A 19,580-nucleotide genomic window follows, 5' to 3' on the forward strand; every position below is an offset into this window, starting at 1 on the left:
ATGAGATATTGCAGTTCTAAGGAATTCATTGATAAGATATTGCAGTTCTAAGGAATTCATTGATGAGATATTGCAGTTCTAAGGAATTCATTGATGAGATATTGCAGTTCTAAGGAATTCATTGATGAGATATTGCAGTTCTAAGGAATTCATTGATGAGATTTTGGTCATGATGCAGGGTAATGACTCATTCGATCTGTGTCCTCAAGATGGTAAAACATGTGAAATGTACTTTCTTCATTTCCTTTTCCTTTTTTTTTTTTAGTTGCTAGCAAGGGTTTGTTATCAGATTTTCATATTTGCTGAAGCATGAGTGTAGTTATTCATCGTCTCCTTAATATGTATGCTAGCTTGTAATGTGGTCTTATTCCTCTTCTCCTTCATTTGCTGTTTTGTAAGACCGTGATATATTTCACATCGAAAAGACAATCCGGAGAATTGTACGAACCTCCATCTTAGAACGATAATTTTGATTCGCTCTCTCCTCCACACCCTATCAACACTTCTTCGCCCTAAACCTGTTCCTTAGCGTAAAAGCGTCGGTGTTCCCTATATTTGTCCAGATTTATGCTAAATCCATCATCCCTTATGCCAGATGCTTTAAGGTCGTTGGGTTCGTTTGGAAAAAAAGATAAAAAACATGAGATTTTCCTCAGAGAAGCTGAAAATTGCTTTGATGTGAATCGTATAAATCCGAGAAGTTGTGTGGATTTACTTGAATGTGCACCGAACTTTTTGCAACTGTTAGTTTTAACAAATTTCCTTTGCAATATGTTACACTTGGTATTCTAGCCTCAAAGATCATGTTTTACTCTTGCGACATGTTTTATGTTTCATCTTGATGATAAATAACAATTAAATACTGAACTGTTAGTTTTGTTTCTTTATAGCTTTATAATGCCATGATGATGTTATTAGTATTAATGATATTTATTATGATAATGAACGACAAAAAAACAAAGCAATGATCAATATGTTAAGACTCTTGGACATTTGGTAAATGCATTTAGTGATAAATTTAAGTAAATTCAAGATTTATCTAATAAGATTTTGGCGTTTATGTAATTTTAGAAGCATTAATCCCATTATGGCATTTATTTTATTTTGCGCTTCAATATTTGAAGATTAATTAAGAGGCTTTTTCTCCTATCAGCATTTACCGCTCTAGGGCTAGGAAGCATATCTTCCAAGGAAGGAATCGATTTTAATGTCAGTTTAACTTCAATGTCAGTTTAACTTTGTTTTTCATTTTACTTTTGTAAACCAGGGAGAGAGACACTGACAGCGATGGATATTGATAATGAAAAATACTGTTTGTATTTCACCCCAACTTTTTTTTTTTTTATTGAACTGAACAGACAAATAGCCTCATTTATTTTCATGTTTCTTCTAAAAGAGATTCTCTTCTGGAAAATTTAGGCTGCGGTCACTGCAAAGTTTATCCTCATATTATCGCTTCGTATATGTGCTCCAAAGTTGCATTAACATTACATATGTACCATTCACCCCTGTCTTCATAAAGTTTTTACGCCTGTTTTTCCAACGGATCCTCATCCATTTTCTCCGCAGAACCAGGCCACTTCATAACAGTCATCCATCTTTCCACCGGGAGCTAACCGTGTTTATCCGTCATTATTATCCGTTCTTTTCTCTTCTTTGCAATCCTTTTTACTCCACGTCTTTATCTTTTTTCATTTTATAACTTGGTATATTCATGGGCATTTGTATACACACAAGGGAGAATTCAGTGTTCTTCAGTGGAGAATTCATTGAAGAACACTGAATTCTCCCTTGTGTGTATATAAGGGAAGATTCATTGAAGAACAGTGAAATCTCCCTTGTATAGACACAAGGGAGAATTCGGTGTTCTTCAATGAATTCTCCCGTGTGTGTATACAGGGAGAATTCAGGAGAATTCATTGAAGAACACTGAAATCTCCCTTGTATACACACACGGGAGAATTCGGTGTTCTTCAGTGAATTCTCCCTTGTGTGTATACAGGGGAGAATTCAGTGTGGAATACTGAATTCAGAGCACAAGGGAGAATTCAGTGTTCTTCAGTGAAATCTCCCTTGTGTGTATAAAAGGGAGAATTCAGTGTGGAACACTGTATTCAGAGCACAAGGGAGGATTCAGTGTTCTTCAATGAATTCTCCTTTGTGTATATAAAATGGAGAATTCAGTGTAGAACACAGAATTCAGTGCACAAGGGAGGATTCAGTGTTCTTCAATGAATTCTCCCTTGTGTGTATACAAGGGAGAATTCAATGTAGAACACTGAATTCAGAGCTCAAGGGAGAATTCAGTGTTCTTCAATGGCTCTACTAATTGAATGAGAAATAATTAATAACTGTAACAAAGAAGCGATTCTTTTTGCCTGTTTGTGGCTCTCGTACTCACTCTAACAAAAGTGAGATCTCCACTACTGATGAAATTTTTTTACATCATCTAAAACATTTCCTAACGACCAGGAACCTTCACCGACGCGCGGAGCTCATCCCGGGAGGTCCTCCATCCTAGCATGTACTTGATGGATAGGTAGAAATAGCTGTATCACGTTGCTGTCTGTACTTGACCTTTCACTACCTCCTTTCTTCAAGGGTCTCTCTCCTCTGCTCTTCATTTTACAATTCATGATACTGATATTCGATATCCAAAGTTGCCTTTGTTTTGCTTGGCGCTAGTGTTCTGGATCTTGCTTGCATGGAGAAGAAATGTTGTTTTGCCGTTGCAGAATAGGACGATTTTATTATATATATATATATATATATATATATATATATATATATATATATATATATATATATATATATATATATATGTGTGTGTGTGTGTGTGTGAATGTCTTTTACTGTAACACCAAAGTATAATATGAAGATGAAAAGGCCCATAAAACACTATTTGAACGTTGCAACAATATATTTCGAGCACTTCTGTGACCCTGATAACTGGTAAAATATTTTACCAATGAACAGGGGCACAGAAGGAATTGCTCAAAATATATGGTTGCAAATGTTCAGATAGTGTTTTATGGGCCTTTATCTTTATATATATATATATATATATATATATATATATATATATATATATATATATATATATATATATATATATATATATATATATATATATATATAGGCCCTACATCCTTTTAAATCTAGGTTCTTATCCACACGCTTTCGTGAAATTTTTTTATAATTTTTGATATATGTTTTCAGTGGTTTTTTTCTTTTGCAATATATGCATTATAGACTCGTTTAATGATTCTTTGCATCAGACACGATTTGATCTCAACTAAAAAAAATAAGCGCTCTTCACTATTCACTATTCAGGTTCTTATATATATATATATATATATAGCTTGCCTTATGATTTTTAATATTTTTGGTGTTATGCCGTTGTTTTATTTTGTACATATATCAAAAATATTAAATAATTTTTTTCCTACATTGGCGTTTGCCATTCTGCTGTAATTAGCACCTTTTTGAATGTTACACACAAGTGCACGCATGTGAGCATCAAAGAGAGAGAGAGAGAGAGAGAGAGAGAGAGAGAGAGAGAGAGAGAGAGAGAGAGAGAGAGAGAGGTGTAGAATAGTGTGTTTGCACATGAAATGGCAAACGAACTTGAAAAGGATTTAGTGGTGCCAGGAATTTGTTTATGCAGTTTGGCAAATGCTTTATTATTGTCGTGATGAAGAAAACAAAATTCTCGAGGTCTTCCTTATTTCTCAAGCTTTCTTTTCTTTTCCGTATCCCTATAATCTTTTCAAGATTCTTGTTATCTTATTCTTTCTCTCAATATATTTTTCGTTTGCTTATCTCTATACTCTTTTTTTAATATGTATTTTTTTTATTCCCTTCGAAGAGTTAATCGCGCTGGCTTGACCCAGGGAAATAAAGACACTTTGCATGAAGCTCGGTATAAATTATTTTTGTCGACAATTTTACTGTATCGTTATTGCTAGTTTATGAACATTTGTATTGCAGGTTTAGTATTAAAAAAAATATCAGTGGAATGGAAATTATTATATTATTTTTTGGTTTTGTTCTGAAATAGTAACACAAACGCTTTTGAAACAGGTATACAAATTGTTTCAAGATAGAAGCAAATACTGCGTATGGTTCTCTGCATAGTGACTAGAATACTAAGGGTACTGTAGAAATATCTTTATCGTGCAATTGCCACAGTGATTGCAGTGTTGAAAACAAAACTGTAGTACAGATATAGATGCAATAAAGTATGTTGTCCCCTCTTCTGGAGGAATTTTTTGTTCAAACCGGTGAGATATTTTTTGTAATTTTTTTTTTGTTTGCCTTTTGTTATTTTCCTTTGCTTTGGCCGTGTTTTTCCAAATAGTCCAGGTTTAAATTGTTTTGCAGATTCTGCCCAGCAATGGAAATGCTAAGTTTGGCAGAATGAAAGAAAGCAAGTTTACCCAATGCCCTTGAATAAATAGTGGTCTGCTTTTGAGAGAGAGAGAGAGAGAGAGAGAGAGAGAGAGAGAGAGAGAGAGAGAGAGAGAGAGAGAACTGAAGGTCTCTATAATAATATGTTTGAAGAATTGGGTGTTTCGAGATTACAAGCAGAGATTATATAATACAGAATTAACATCTTACGTGTTAAGTCTGTAGCAATAAAAATTTGTGTTTACTGCTATATACTGTAAATCTAAGCATTCTTATAAATTGCAAAGATTGTGTGAATATTGGTGTCTGCATCTTATGAATGCAATGATATCTTATCTCTCTCTCTCTCTCTCTCTCTCTCTCTCTCTCTCTCTCTCTCTCTCTCTCTCTCTCTCTCTCTCTCTCATCATCATCATCACCATCATCATATGTAACCAAAGTCATGACCAACAAAATTTGAACCTTTTAATCTGATATCACCAAGATCTAACGTGAATTTCTTCTCTCTCTCTCTCTCTCTCTCTCTCTCTCTCTCTCTCTCTCTCTCTCTCTCTCTCTCTCTCTCACCATCATCATCATCACCATCATCACATGTAACAAAAGTCATGACCGACACAATTTGAGGCTTTTAATCTGCATTTTGTCAAGATCTAACGTGATATTCATCTCTCTCTCTCTCTCTCTCTCTCTCTCTCTCTCTCTCTCTCTCTCTCTCTCTCTCTCTCTCTCTCTCTCACATATGTAACAAAAGCCATAATCAGCACAATATGAAGCTGTTAATCTGCATTTTATCAAGGTCTAACATTCTCTCTCTCTCTCTCTCTCTCTCTCTCTCTCTCTCTCTCTCTCTCTCTCTCTCCTAAATTTCCATAATACAATAGCATAATACAACATCATTTTTTAGGCCGTCGGTTTGGGGAGGTTTCCTACCCAGTATGCTTGCTTCTTCCGTCCCTGTCCCCACCAAAGATGACTTTCTGTTCCTCACTTTTATTTTATCTGATGGCCCTCTTTGCCCCCATTATACTCGAAAAAGACTTTATGGACGTTACTGTGTTCCTTTTAGAGTCATGTTCATTATCACAAAGCTTTATTGGCTTCCCAGGTGGTTTGCATTCCTCGGGGTGAGGAGCGGATTGCATGCACTTGAGTTCTCCGTACATTCTCACATGCCGTACGCTGGAAGCAGCTGGCCGAATTAGTGCTAGTCTAAGACAAATCATTTCTTGAAATCATAAGTTTCTCTGCTTCGAGATTATCTTTCAAAGATAATTCTCTGACATGCGCAGGAAGCAGGTGGCCGAATTAGTGCTAGGCTAAGACAAATCATTTCTTGAAATCTAGAGTTGCTCTGCTTCGAGATTACCTTTCAAAGATAGTTCTCTGACAGAAGGGGGAAAAATGCCCAGAATATAAGGACGGGCAGCTTGTGTTGCGATGAGTGTGCATCAATATATATACTGTACTTTATATATATATATATATATATATATATATATATATATATATATATATATATATATATATATATATGTGTGTGTGTGTGTGTGTGTGTGTGTGTGTGTGATATTTATATATACGTATGTACGCATACTGATATTCTAACTTTTACGTGCGTAACAAACAAAAAAAGAAGGGAACACCTCGTTCCCTAATTATCTCTTCCCACCTTTAAACAACCGCATTGCTTTTGTACGAACATGAATAATTTTTCCCTGTCTTTCCCTCCTTACTAATGCAAGGTAAGTAGCGACCGCTTGAAGTGGTGGTTTTAATAGCTTGCTTTGCATCGACTTCTGAGACATTAACATTCCATTTGAATAGTCCCTGTTGTCGAGAACCTCCGAAGGTTTTCATACGTTTATCATGACAAACTAATCTATGTTTAACATCCCCAATTGGGTATGGAGATAGGGATAAGATTATTGGAGCCCTTCACGGAGAAATTCATGTTGAATTTTTGCACCTCTACTTCAGCGGGAAAATGATCTTATTTAACTTGGTATCGTATAGTTTTTAGATAGTGTTGATTTTATCGTCTTCATTACTTTGCATGAATGTGTTTGTAATTTTTACAGACCCTAAAGGTGGGCATGGGTTGGAAACGTTGCGAATAATGCATGAAAGAAAGGTTAAAAGTTTATTCTTGTGCTACAGTTCCTCACAAGACGAGTTTCGCTTCATCTGGATCGTATTCAACTCTCATTGATTATTTATTCATTTTGACATAAAAAAAAACTACACTTTAAGGTGCAGTGTTTACTATTCATTTAGTTAGGTCATATACTCGTAATGTCCCCAAAAATAATTTAGAACATTGTTACAGAGAAATCTTAAGAAATAAGGCAGTTAAGGAACCGAATCACAATTTTTAGTCATAATGATATGCGTATTTTTTTTTTATCCTGTTAAGACCTGGCTACTGCGACTGCGTCTAATTGCAGATAACAGGCGGTCCTGGCGATTGTTTGCAATGTTTTGACCAAATAAGAGTTGCTGTCATATGGTGCGCCAGGTCTTACATGAGCTCATAAGACGTTTTTGAGACTATCACACATCTGCCAGTGTCTATATAAGACTATCCAGGACTATTGTACAATGATGGCAGTGAGATCGTAAAAGGTGTTTATAATCCTTTCCTGTGTTGATGCGTTGGGTAAGCACATCTACATCATGGCTGTCCCACAAAGAATGTTGGAGATTATTCAAGGGGTTATAGACTTACATAGAGAGATAATATTCTATGCTGCAGCTGTGCTGTTATTGCTGCGTGACAGGAGAAGAGGTACTAAAGCAGACAATATTGGACCTGTCCTTGGCCAAGAAGAAGAACCGATTTTGTACAGTATGCTAACTGTATGGCAGGACTGAGAGGAGAAAATTTGGCAACTTCCTCTAAATATTGTGGCTGGAACCGTAAGTGTTCTAGGAACTCCTTGACGACCTAAGCTAAGACTGACTAAACATATTACAAAATTTAGTGGTCCTGTACCTCCAGGACTGAAGGGTGTCATAACACCCAGACTCTTTACAACTGGAAACAGTTGCTGTATTCTGAGCTATAGCCAGGTTTGTGACAGAAGTGTGTGAAGTAGTCATCAGTGAGTATATACTAGAAGTTGTGCCCCTTCCTACAGCACAGGATGGCTAGTGGGATAGCTGAGATATTGGATACAAAGTAGAGCTTAACATTACTGGTGTTCTAGACTGGAAGCAAATTGCCATACAGGCTCCCTGAACCTGAACTCTGGCACAGTGTACGAACTGTAAAGGTTTCTCCTTCATTATCTTGGTGGACTTTCAGATGTGGACTGTAAATTTATTCACTGTGACGTGGAAGATAGTTGTTCGCTATCAGACTTTGTAGTATTAACTGCTCTGGTTCTCAAAGAAGCATTAGAGACCAATCCAGAACCTCTATTCTCAGCACAGCCTGAATGTGGTGAGACGAATATTCCACCATAGCCTGTCAAGGACAAGATACATCGCTGAGACTGCGTTTAGTATTCTGGCAATCAGGTTACAGTGTTTGGTTGGCCTTTTCCAACAAAAACAGGAACGTGTTTTGTTATTCCTGGGGCTTCATAACCTGATGAGCTAGGTACTCAGTTCTGAAAAATGTTTTGTTGGATCAAGAAGGAAGGACTGATCATCAGGTGACCCCAGGGGTGTGGAGACAAGACCACGTGCTTTGGCATGGCCCTGAAATACTGCTTCTGCCATGGCTGGTCTTACTGCAAGCAAGACATCACTGTGGCACCAAAGGTGGTGGGAGGTGGTGTAGATGCCGGACGACGTGGTCTGCTTCTAGTGCTTCACTATCTTAGTGCTGAATTATCATCTAGATGGCATTCATCAGGAAACTATGCCACAAGTTGTCCAGCAAGTGCAAGAGTTCTATGCCATTCCAGTGAGCTAGGCGATGTATGAATTATGGGCCCCTCTTAAAAGCCCCACTTCCTTGGTCTTGCAGTTTATGTGGCTGACGCTTGCCTTGCCATATGTATGAGAACCACCTCTAGTTGCTTGTTTGTGTTGCTGCTCTTCCCTCTTTGTCCTTGATATGCTGGAGGTGAGAATTCTGTCTTCTTTTCGTGGCCAAACTTCCCCGGCTGCCTTTTCTTCTCACTGTCAAATGCGTAGCCGGGAATTGAAAGGCTGAGAGCCCCATAGCTTTTTGCTGGTTGGTCCCTGGGCCATTTGTCCAGATATTTTTCTTGAGCATCCTTTAGAAACATAGCGCAGATTTCCATTTCAGCTCATCGCCAGTCTGTTGCACGACCGTCTACAACCGATTTGAGACAATTCATGACACTCTTTGACTACTCATGACCTAACCAGTCATATCCATGATTTTGTGCTGGGTGAAAACCTCCCTACGACTGATTTTCTTGTTTGTGGCCAATAGCATTCGCCAGTAAGATATCGTGAGTCATTTTACTGATTGTCTGTGACTTCCCACGATTGCACATGGCATTTGGACGTATCCTGTTGTACCTCCCTGTATGAATGACTGAGCCTCAAGGCCGATATAATATGCCGCTGCTCTCTTGCTCAATTACAACATAAACTGACATGCATCAGTTGGGTGTTCTAATCACTATTTTAAGGCTGGGGTGGGCCGCTTTGACTTTTTTCCATCTCCTAACTCATGCTTTGTTTAAAGCTCTTTTTTTTATGTGTGCCGGGTCTATTATTCACAGAGTCGGAGATTATCAAGATATTCGTATAATAGGGGGTTTAGTCAATTTTATGCCTGTTAGGGTGATGTGCATTAATTTAGCTAATTTAGCTCTTTGTGGTTTTCCATTTTTAGCCGAGTTTTACTCTAAGTTTGTTTTTGATCAGTCAGTCATTTCTGCTTGTCATTTTTATAGAGAAGTTGGAAAATACTCCTAGTGTAAAGATATAGGAAGTATGAGTAGGGTGTTTGAACTTTATTTTCTTGAAAGGTATAATTGTTAATTTATATTGCTTTTAAGTACTGTTTCTATTTATTTATTTTTTCATGAAAGATGTGAATAGACTTTATTTAGACACTTATTCTGGGAAAACTTGCATCTTCTGAAGACGTTCCTGTGATATAATTTCTAATGTACAATATTTCAGAGTATTAAAAAAATACGCAGTAATAGTGCAGGATTTCTCACATGTTTCTTTCCTTTTTTCCCAGGTGAGTACTACTGCTGACGTCATAATGACTGCTTAGAGATGAACTCAGTCAAGCAATTTGTTAGTAAGTATCGTATATCTACCTCTTCTTTTTTACTTGTTCGTGCTCTTATTGAATGTAATATATTCATTTATATTGTAACATTAATGTATTATTTCTTTCTTATAGTTACTATTTATTGCTACTGTTGTTATAACAGTTAAATTTAACGGGAAGACTACTTGACTCTTAGCCATACAAAGTAAGGACGTTCTAACTGAATGAGAACAAAATATTTGAAATATATTATTACCTTAGTGAAGGAGTCATACTCTAACGTTGTGCGCGCATGCGTGTCCGTCCGCCTCATTCTCCTTCAGTGTAACATCATTATTTATAACCAAGGCCATTCAGCTCACATACCATGAAACCTAATATCGTACAGATGTAATTTATGAGTGTTGAACATTAATATCATATTTTCTCAGACATTGCAATTAGATTTATATGTAAAGGCCATTGATTTTCAAATCTTCATTACCACGAAGGTAACGGCATTCGACAAATGGTCGTTCTATTGAAGGATGTGATGTCGGTATTTTACGATATTTTGAGTGATTGAGGGGGAATCGGAAATGTAAACAGTTAAGGAACTTAGTGAGTTAACGTCGGTAAAATGAAGTTAAAAATATAAAGAGTTTGGGAATTGAAGGGGTGTTTAATAGAGAGAACTAGTTGCTTATAGTGCTGATAAGTTTGAGCGGAATGCGTACTTGCCACGTGCTTTGTAAAAGCAATATTCCTACAGGGCTGAGATTTATTGTGAGGTTTAGCCTTCTTTTATACCTCTGCATTTGTTACTTTTGTTACATATTTATAGTAATTTCAAACGTATTTCTTTGTATTTCACAATAACACAAAATTCCGTTATCTGATATACATGCTGAATGTTAATAGATATCTGTTTTTGTTATTATAAAAAATAAAAGAAACCCTCACATTTCACAGCTGCTAATGTATATTGTAAATCTGGATCTGACTGTGTTTTTCGTTCGCAATTGATGTTAGTCTGCGAGCGTCTGCTGCAAATTAGTCTCTGAGAGCTTCTTCGTGAAATGCGCCACAGAGCTTGGCCTGGGCTACATTATTGTTGCTTACCAATTGCGACCTTGATTTCGTTCACCTCTTGATTTATAGGGTAGGTCACATAATTTATATAAAAGTTTATTGCTCTCCTGTCTTCCATAAACCTTTAAACGAGCTAATCTGCTCCAGTAAAATACTATATTAAAGATTCAGTACTGTTTACATTTTAGCAAATTGTTCTTAACAGACTTTTGTTGTGACGCATTCATCTCTCTTGGTTGTAAATTACAGGACTCCTCTTTCATTACTAATTTTTCTGTTATTGCTAATAGATTCACAATTTCGTGAAAAACAATCTGTGTAATAAAAATCCAGTTATATAGTAAATATATTACATAGTAATATATTTACTATATAATTGTGGATTTTTTCTATTATTGTTAACGTAGATCTCCGAGTATCTACTGTTTAAAATTCGTTGGTGTATATATCATGTTAAAGCGAAAATTTGATATATTCATCCTCATTTTTTGTTACATTCATTGTTTTTGTCGTCAATGGCATTTTCATCATAGTAATTTCTTATAAGCAGTGTTGGAACATAAGTTTAAATCGTTGTAGTTAGAAATAATCTTGAATGGTTTCAACTGAAGAGCTTCTTCGATGACAGCATCAGATATTTGTCCTAATTTATTTGATTATGGGTGTATTGGTACATCAGTTAGGTATCAAGCATGTGATTTAATTTAAAAATAGCTTTAGTTTTTTTTTCATTTTGGCATTTGTGTTATTGGAATTTTTATCCTGAGTGTTAAATATGCGGTGCTGTTTTATGTTAGTTTTATTTTTTTCAGTATTTGCTTTATTAATGTTATTTTTTCGGTATTAACATTATTGTCATTATTTAATCTGAGTTGTTAAATAGTCGGTATTATTGTATGTTAGTTTAATTTTATGTTAGCACTTGTATTATTTTCATTATTATATATTAGGTTCACTTCAATCTCATTTTCGTATTTATAGTATACTAAAAATGGGAAAAATTTTGTTTAAAAGAAATACATTCTTTTCAACTCTTCATTAGAGACAGGAAAGAACTTCAAAGGAACGCCTTTGACATATTCTTGCAGGGAAAGCAATCAGGGCGATTATCTCAGGCATTTAACTACTGCTGGTCCATATTATGACAGGCTAATGCCCTAAATATTCTTCATTTTCTGCGGTACCATCGCGGCACAAAAATTAACTCTTTTCTTTTATTTAGGAAACGAGAACAAAACTCGAGTTGGATGTCCCGCGCATTACTCTGTTGAGACTGTTTTGTATGTTTTTATTTTTATTTGTTACAGTAATTCACATATTCTTCTGAACAGGAATAACTCACGTGGCAATTATCTCAGGCATTTAACTCTCTCTCTAATCCATATTATCATCATCATCTATATGTAACAAAAGTCTTAAGAAACACAATTTTGTGCTGTTGATTTGCATTTTGTCAAGGTCGAACGTGATCTCTCTCTCTCTCTCTCTCTCTCTCTCTCTCTCTCTCTCTCTCTCTCTCTTTATTTGTTACAGTAATTCATAGTGCTGTGTCTTCTGAACAGAAATAACTTGTTGACGCAATTTTCTCTCTCTCTCTCTCTCTCTCTCTCTCTCTCTCTCTCTCTCTCTCTCTCTCTCTCTCTCTCTCTCATCTTATTTAACAAAAGTTATAAGAAACCCAATCTTAAGCTGTCAATTTGCATTTTCTCAAGGTCGAACATAAATCTCTCTCTCTCTCTCTCTCTCTCTTTCTCTCTCTTCATCATCATATGCAATAAAGTCTTAAGAAACACAATTTTATGCTGTTGATTTGCATTTTGTCAAGGTCGAACGTCTCTCTCTCTCTCTCTCTCTCTCTCTCTCTCTCTCTCTCTCTCTCTCTCTTATTTGTTACAGTAATTCATAGTGCTGTGTCTTCTGAACAGAAATAACTTACGTGCGCAACTTTCTCTCTCTCTCTCTCTCTCTCTCTCTCTCTCTCTCTCTCTCTCTCTCTCTCTCTCTCTCTTCATCATCATATGTAACAAAAGTCTTAAGAAACACAATTTTGTGCTGTTAATTTGCATTTTGTCAAGGTCGAACGTAATCTCTCTCTCTCTCTCTCTCTCTCTCTCTCTCTCTCTCTCTCTCTCTCTCTCTCTCTCTCTCTCTCATACTGATTTAGTACTGGACTGAATCCAAAAGCATTTTAATGTCTTATTTTTGTTGGGGGTATTACTTTTTTTTTTTTTAATCTCCAGTTTTTAGTCATTGTTGTTTGTTGCGTCTCTTTAATCATTGTCATAATTACTATAAGTATCATTAATATCCAGGTAATTTTTAGCGTGCCTCTTTCTTTGAGTATAGTTTAATTAAATTTTCCATCCTCTCGCCATTTATAAGACTCCAAAGTTTAGAAACCAATAGACTGTCACTCGAAAGTCCTGGGTTCGATCCCGATTTGAGGTGTAAATTTATTATTATTATTATTATATTATTATTATTTATTATTATTATTATTATTATTATTATTATTATTATTATTATTATTATTTAAAATGAGGAATTATTCGTCATATTATTCATCATTAATTTTAGGTTTACGCTTTTTTTATAATAGTCAGAGTAACAGTGAAGATGAGTGCATTTTGAAACTTGAAACAATTCTTTTATGTTTTTTGGTAATCCATAAGTTTTAGTTATTTTCCCTCTTTTTTTCTTAGATTTAATATATTTGTTACCTTGAAACGCATTTCAGTATTTACAATTCTTTTACTTTGAAACGGATTTAAAAATCTACGATTTCTTTTACTCTGAAACAGTACTATGCCACAGACTTAAATATCTACGATTTCTGTTACTTTAAAACGGATTTAAATATCTATCATTTCTCTTACTATGAAACAGACTTATAGATACCTACGATTTCTGTTACTTTAAAACGGATTTAAATATCTATCATTTCTCTTACTGTGAAACAGATTTAGATACCTACGATTTCTGTTACTTTGAAACGGATTTAAACATTCGTGATATCTTTTACTTTGAAAAGAGTTTAACATATACAATTCCTCCGACTCTTAAAAGCAGATCTGTAGCTTTATTTCAGTCAAGATCTGCTCCATCTTTGTATTTCACAGACGCATTGGGCACAGGAGACTGCCTCGAAAGGTACAGATCACTCTGGAAGTTTCACTCAGATTACCCCAGTCATTGCCATCATTTTATCTTGGCATCGTGGGAAGAGAACTGAATCAGTCTTCTTTGGCGTTTTTCACGAGTACACTCGTCATGTGAGGAGGCTCTATGACTGCGAGAAAAGCAGCAAGGCAGCGTGGAGACGGAGAAAAGGCTATAAAAAAGAAGCGATGGCATCGGTGTCGGAGACAGAAGGTAGCGAGCGAGTGAGCGAGAGCTGGCTGGCTGGCTGGCTGGCTGACTGGTAAGAGTTGGCAAGGGGTTGGATCTCGTAGACAGGCAGCTCGTAAGGTACCCCAGTTGAGGTTTGGTTGTTGCTGGCGGAGGAGGTTCAGGGTTGGAGGAGAGTGTGCGCGCACCTTCGAACATCATCTGCACGCTTTTGCTCTCACGCTCGTTTCTCCCGTCTCCTTCGAACTTTTTCTCGATTCGCGACTTTACCAAAACGAGTGCTGTTGATTTTGCGTTGACCCTAAGTAAAGGTTGTCATGTGTAACTTCGTCCTGTTTAGCTTTGTATGATTTATAATAGTAGTATGTGTTTGTACTGAACTGTTTTGTGACATAAAACCTGTGGAATGGACTGAAAAACTCTGGTAAACGTTCGGGAAGAAGAGTGTTTATTATCAGAATCCTGAGATTGCTTAGTGGTTTGGTTCCTCAGTGGACTGAAATTTGTAGATGTAGTTTGCTTTTCTGTTGCCTGTGCACGCACGCGCGCACGAACCCGTACCTCTGTGTGCACAAAATGTGTTGAAAAGTTCACTGTGACGGAATGGCGCCCGTACAGAAAATGCATTCATTTACTGAAACGGAGAGTGAAAGTTGGCCTGAACTGAACTTTCGGTTTCCCACTGAATGGTTCTACTGAATTCCTCGCCATGCGGATTTCCGTGAACTCTAGACGTGGTTTTTCTCGATAGTGAACGATAATGGGATGTTAATTACATCCAGATCCGTCTTCGGCTTAAAGGACGGCGATTAATCCCGCATTGGATAAAAGGACAGCGATTTAATGGATATACCTTGTTAATTCTCGAAGCAGGCGCTGATTTATAATGAGCCAACAGTGTAAAATAAACCATTGAAAATCGAAAACAAGCGTGAAACCCGTCACTCAGAAAAAAAGATAAAGTTCAGCAATTAACCCGAAGGTGAAGTTGAGACTTCAGACTGATGTACATAGGCTGTATTGGATGGGCAACGTGTATGATGTGGGGTTATTGTTGGTGTTATGGGGAGGCGATGATTGGAGGAGGAGGTGGTGGAGGAGGAGGAGGAGGAATGGAGGAGAAGACGTGTGGATCCCAGCCAAGGGAGGGGGAGGTCTCCCATTGGTGTTGGTCTCCCAAATGGGCCACAGCACCTTATTCAGTACCTCTCGGAAACAGCTCTTACCACCTCTCTCTCTCTCTCTCTCTCTCTCTCTCTCTCTCTCTCTCTCTCTCTCTCTCTCTCTCTCTCTGGGCCCTTACCACGTACCCACGAGGGCTTCGGAACTCCTTTAACCTCTTATTCCGGGTTCAGCGAATAATGCTCCTGTTAGTTTTTAATGCCTCTCAGCCCAGTTCACTGATCTAGACCGTCAAGACCCATTGCTTACCGAAGGTATTTTCAAACGTCATGCTGGTATCCTCCAATTCCTCCTCTCCCTCCGCGACTCGACGTCTCTCTCCTTACAAAGGCATGCTCTGCATTCTCACGAAGGGCCCAATGCAGCCTTTTGAAGGGCGTCATTTGGTTTCTGTGAGGTTACGGGGAACACGTGGACAAACCAGTTCCCCGAGATGGAATTCGGATTTGAAAAGAGATGTGTTTCGGGACAACGGGGGGAGGTTTGATAATCACGAAATCACTAGAACTGAAAATGAAAGTTAGGCGGATGGTTCAGTGTTCTCGTAGATATACTTATTGAAAGATATTTATTTCATTGTTGATTTTTCTTCTTTTTTTTTTTTTAAAGAACTGTGCACAATAAAATAATAAGTGTTTTTCTTTTCCTTTTTAGGGATTGTGATTTTTGTAACTTACAATGAAGCTTTAGGACCAGCAGAACAAGTCGAACTTAATTGCGTGAGTGATATCAAATCGATAGTAGCAGTGCAAACCATGTCAGTCATGAATGCATAAAGGAAGTATATTTCAATGGCTAATCAACATATCAGTCGTATTATAGAAAATAGAGTATTAACGGAGTTGTCGTAAGGTAAAGCAACCGCTCCAGGGGGGCTAAATTTGGTGAAATTGGTTAGTGTGTGCAAGTGGCAATTTATTTGCATTGAGTGTTATTTATTTTGTGGAATAGCAAAAGGAGATCAGGTCTCTCTGACGAGGACGTCGTTGATGTTCCCTTACCGCAACGGGAGGGGCGGGGGCGGCGGCGGCGGTGGTGGAGGGGGTAGCATTGGAACTGAGAATGGGAATTCGTCCCGCGTCAGCGGGATCGGTGTTGGTTCCAACCAGAAGGGTTATGGCACCAGGGATATGGATGTGGATCGCAGGAAAGGCTGGTCGCGAGACCCCAATGGCGCCTGGGTCAGGGACGGTAACGTTGGCGGAGGGTCAACCAGCAATTTGGCCAACGCCAACATAAGCAATAACTTGAGCAACAGCTTGCGGAACCGCCGACTGACCCACAACAACAGCAGCAGTATTCCGAATCTGAACAGCAGCAGCAATGGCTTTAGCAACTTGCCTTACGTCGGGTCGTCCCAGCGAGGGTCTTCGGCCAGTCCACGGGCGCCCCACAGCAAGGGCTTCTGGGTCCAAGAACCCGACGACTTCCACTCTCGCTGGGTCCCGACGGTCACGCCCGAGCCCGATCCCAGCGGAACGCCTCTGACTTGGCCTCCTACGGGAGGCGGGAGTAATAGCAGTGGCGGCATGGGCGCCGGCCAGGGGCGAGAAGGTGGTTTCCGAGGGACTTGCGTCTCTCAGCCATCCTCGCCCCACAAGGCGTCGATAACTCCCCCTCCCCTAGGGAGCGCCTCGACTCTTCCTAAGGTATATAAGAGCCACGCCACCTGGGTCAGTACTGCACCTTCAATAGTGTGTGGTCACGGTGTACTCTGTGTGTGTGGGCTTTAGTCACTCTTTGTTGAAGCCTTTTTCGTGAGGTCCTCAGTCGCCCAAAACCACACTTCTCCTTCTCGTTGATTCTGATGAGGGTTATGACATTTTATCGTTTTCGTTTTGTTAAGTAGTTTAGAGACACAGCTCCCTGTCAGTTGTAAAACCATCTGTGTTGTTGGGTTATGTTCCAGTGATGATGAGGTCCTTTCATACTCTTTCAGACCGACTTTCATTTTAATAAAATTCTATTGTGGGGATGGTGAAGAATTCATAACATAACTATTCAGGTATTTTTCTTCCGGAACTCATAAGTACGAGTTTATCATCATAATTAATTTCCGTTAAGTAAAACAGCAATGACATGGCATCACTTTAAACGAACACCGATTGAAAAAGATCTTTTATCTACCTCTTAATGTTTTCCTTTTTTTCCAGTTCACTCGAGTTTCTCACTTTTACCTTTTGATGTTCTCACGGTATAAAGTAATAAATAGTTAAACCTTTATAATGTTAGAAAAATACATTTATTTTTATTGTGATTTTTCATATAAGATATTTCAGTAGAAGTAAATTAAAAGTTTCCTTAGTAGCATAAACACAAATATTAATGTCAGTTTCAAAGCCAGCGTTTTATTTTCCTGTCATTTCTCACAAGCGAACTGTGCTTTTGCTGTTAGGATGCAAGTGTGAATTGGGCAACTGATGACCTCCGCGTACCCTTTTAGTTTGCACCATCCATACCCATGTAAAATTATGAAGACTTCTATTCATTTTCACTTCATGATTTATTTTCAGTCCTTAAAATGTCTTCTGTAATTATTTTTAAAAAAAAAAAAAAGTATTTTTTCTCCATATTTTTAAAGATATTTTTTCAAAAGTATAAAATGGGCATGGATCTTGTTTTTATAATGCCGTTTTTTAAGAGAATTTTTGTATGCTGTATATACATTTAGCTTCTATGTTTTTGATGTTTAATGTTACGAATATAGCCTTCGCTTTTTAGACATTATAGCTCCTCTCGTGGACCTTTTTAGTATTTCCTTATATATCTTCTAGATTCAGCGCTTAAGTATGATTTGTGCAGTTGTTGAATGCGTATAAATGGTGTTCATTGCACACGCATACCCTAGCAAGTACATACATGCCACGAATACTTACCCCGCATACCATCGTTCATGCTTATGCTTGTTCCTTTGTGGATTTGATCTACTTGTGACAAAGCAAAGTTAGTTTGTTTATATATGTGGAAAATTTCATGTAGCGTCCAGCCGCTTTTTGGCTCTCATTGTTTGTGTTTTTAGAATTTGGAACTGATAACTATTTTTCGATATTAGGATAGTTTCATTGCATGGTGGACCGACAGAAACTTATACTCACATGTTTGTGTTGAGTTGGCATATAGCCATATACTGTATATATATATATATATATATATATATATATATATATATATATATATATATATATATATATATATATATATATATATATATATATCGTGGGATTTTGAATTGCTTTGTCGTGTTCTTCAAACATGCCGTTTATGGGAACAACAAGGGATTAATAAAACAAAATGATTGGGGCATACAATCCAAGGTTTCTTTAAAATAAAACTCGTCGAGTTTCTCTCCACAGGTTTGTAAGTACATTTCTTCCTTGTTCCTCAGTCGAGAACTGCTAGTTAGCAGGCTAGTGGTTCGAATGTGTCAGTGTATGCCTGAGTGTACTAAATTTGTGGGAATTTTTTCCCGGAAGTATAATTGTCAGCAAAAGATGGGTCACTCGACCATCCTCTACTACATAAAAGTAACATATATTACGGAAAAGGATGCAAGAATCAAGTGTACCGATTGGAAAACCAATGTATTCGCTTTTTGTTTTTCGTTTAGTTTTTGCAGTTGCTTTCCCATTCACTCACGTTTTACTGCACAACATTGGCTGTTATTTTTAGGGAGTCTGGTAAGCTGATGTTGTTTTGTGAAACTTCCAGTGATGGGTCGGTCCTTGTAAGGACAACGGGCTGAGTCGAGAAAGTATTATTTTTATTTCGTCTCTATTTTGAATAGTTAGAAATCAAGGCAAGGCCTTCGACCTTAATTCCTATGTGCCGCAGAGTTTAAGTGTTCTCACATGCTGCAAATACCATTGACTTTTGACTTATTCATTTAAATATTTGACGTTGGAATATCATTGGGCGAATGATGGTCTCTCACATTTAATAAACCTTTTAGTGTTTTAAATGACAGATTATTGATTTGCGCATCATTTGATTATATTAGAATTAACTGTGGGCATTTTTCAAGAGATCTAATGGATTCAGGCTTCATGTGATGAGGACTTTTAAAAGAAAACAAAAAAAAATCGATTATTTTTTTGTTTCAAAAATCATGGTTTTGTATAATTTTACTAATCAATGATTTGTTGTAAATTTCTGCCTTAAATTCTTTTTTCTTCATTTATTTGAGGCGATGTTCGTCTGACACCTTGGAATTACTCTCGATGACTCTTTTTTTTTCCACAGAGAATTTTTTCTCCATTGAAGTTTCGTGTAGAAATTCAGCTTGTTTTCATGAACCAGTGTTATTCGCGAAAATCACTCAGTTTGTATCATCCATTAATTCCTCATCATGTAAAGTTTTTTT

General features: G+C 37.4%; 1 protein-coding gene across 7 annotated transcripts in view; it reads left to right on the forward strand.

Moving 5' to 3' along the window:
- The window catches only part of Sarm (sterile alpha and armadillo motif), a 727,304-nt gene that overhangs the window by 231,292 nt on the left and 476,432 nt on the right, over positions 1-19,580 (forward strand). For 2 of the 7 annotated variants that reach the window (XM_067085037.1, XM_067085039.1), the window contains exons 1-2: positions 14,057-14,349; positions 15,875-16,869. The exons of 3 other annotated variants lie outside the window; for them this stretch is intronic. In XM_067085037.1, the coding sequence (XP_066941138.1) occupies positions 16,210-16,869 (660 nt within the window). In that variant the 5' untranslated portion in view covers positions 14,057-14,349; positions 15,875-16,209. Of the gene's footprint in view, positions 1-14,056; positions 14,350-15,874; positions 16,894-19,580 lie in introns of those variants that run through there. 2 more of the 7 variants (XM_067085035.1, XM_067085038.1) reach the window with 2 other exon arrangements.

Source organism: Macrobrachium rosenbergii, chromosome 3 (assembly GCF_040412425.1).
Source record: "Macrobrachium rosenbergii isolate ZJJX-2024 chromosome 3, ASM4041242v1, whole genome shotgun sequence".
Classification (NCBI taxonomy): domain Eukaryota; kingdom Metazoa; phylum Arthropoda; class Malacostraca; order Decapoda; family Palaemonidae; genus Macrobrachium; species Macrobrachium rosenbergii.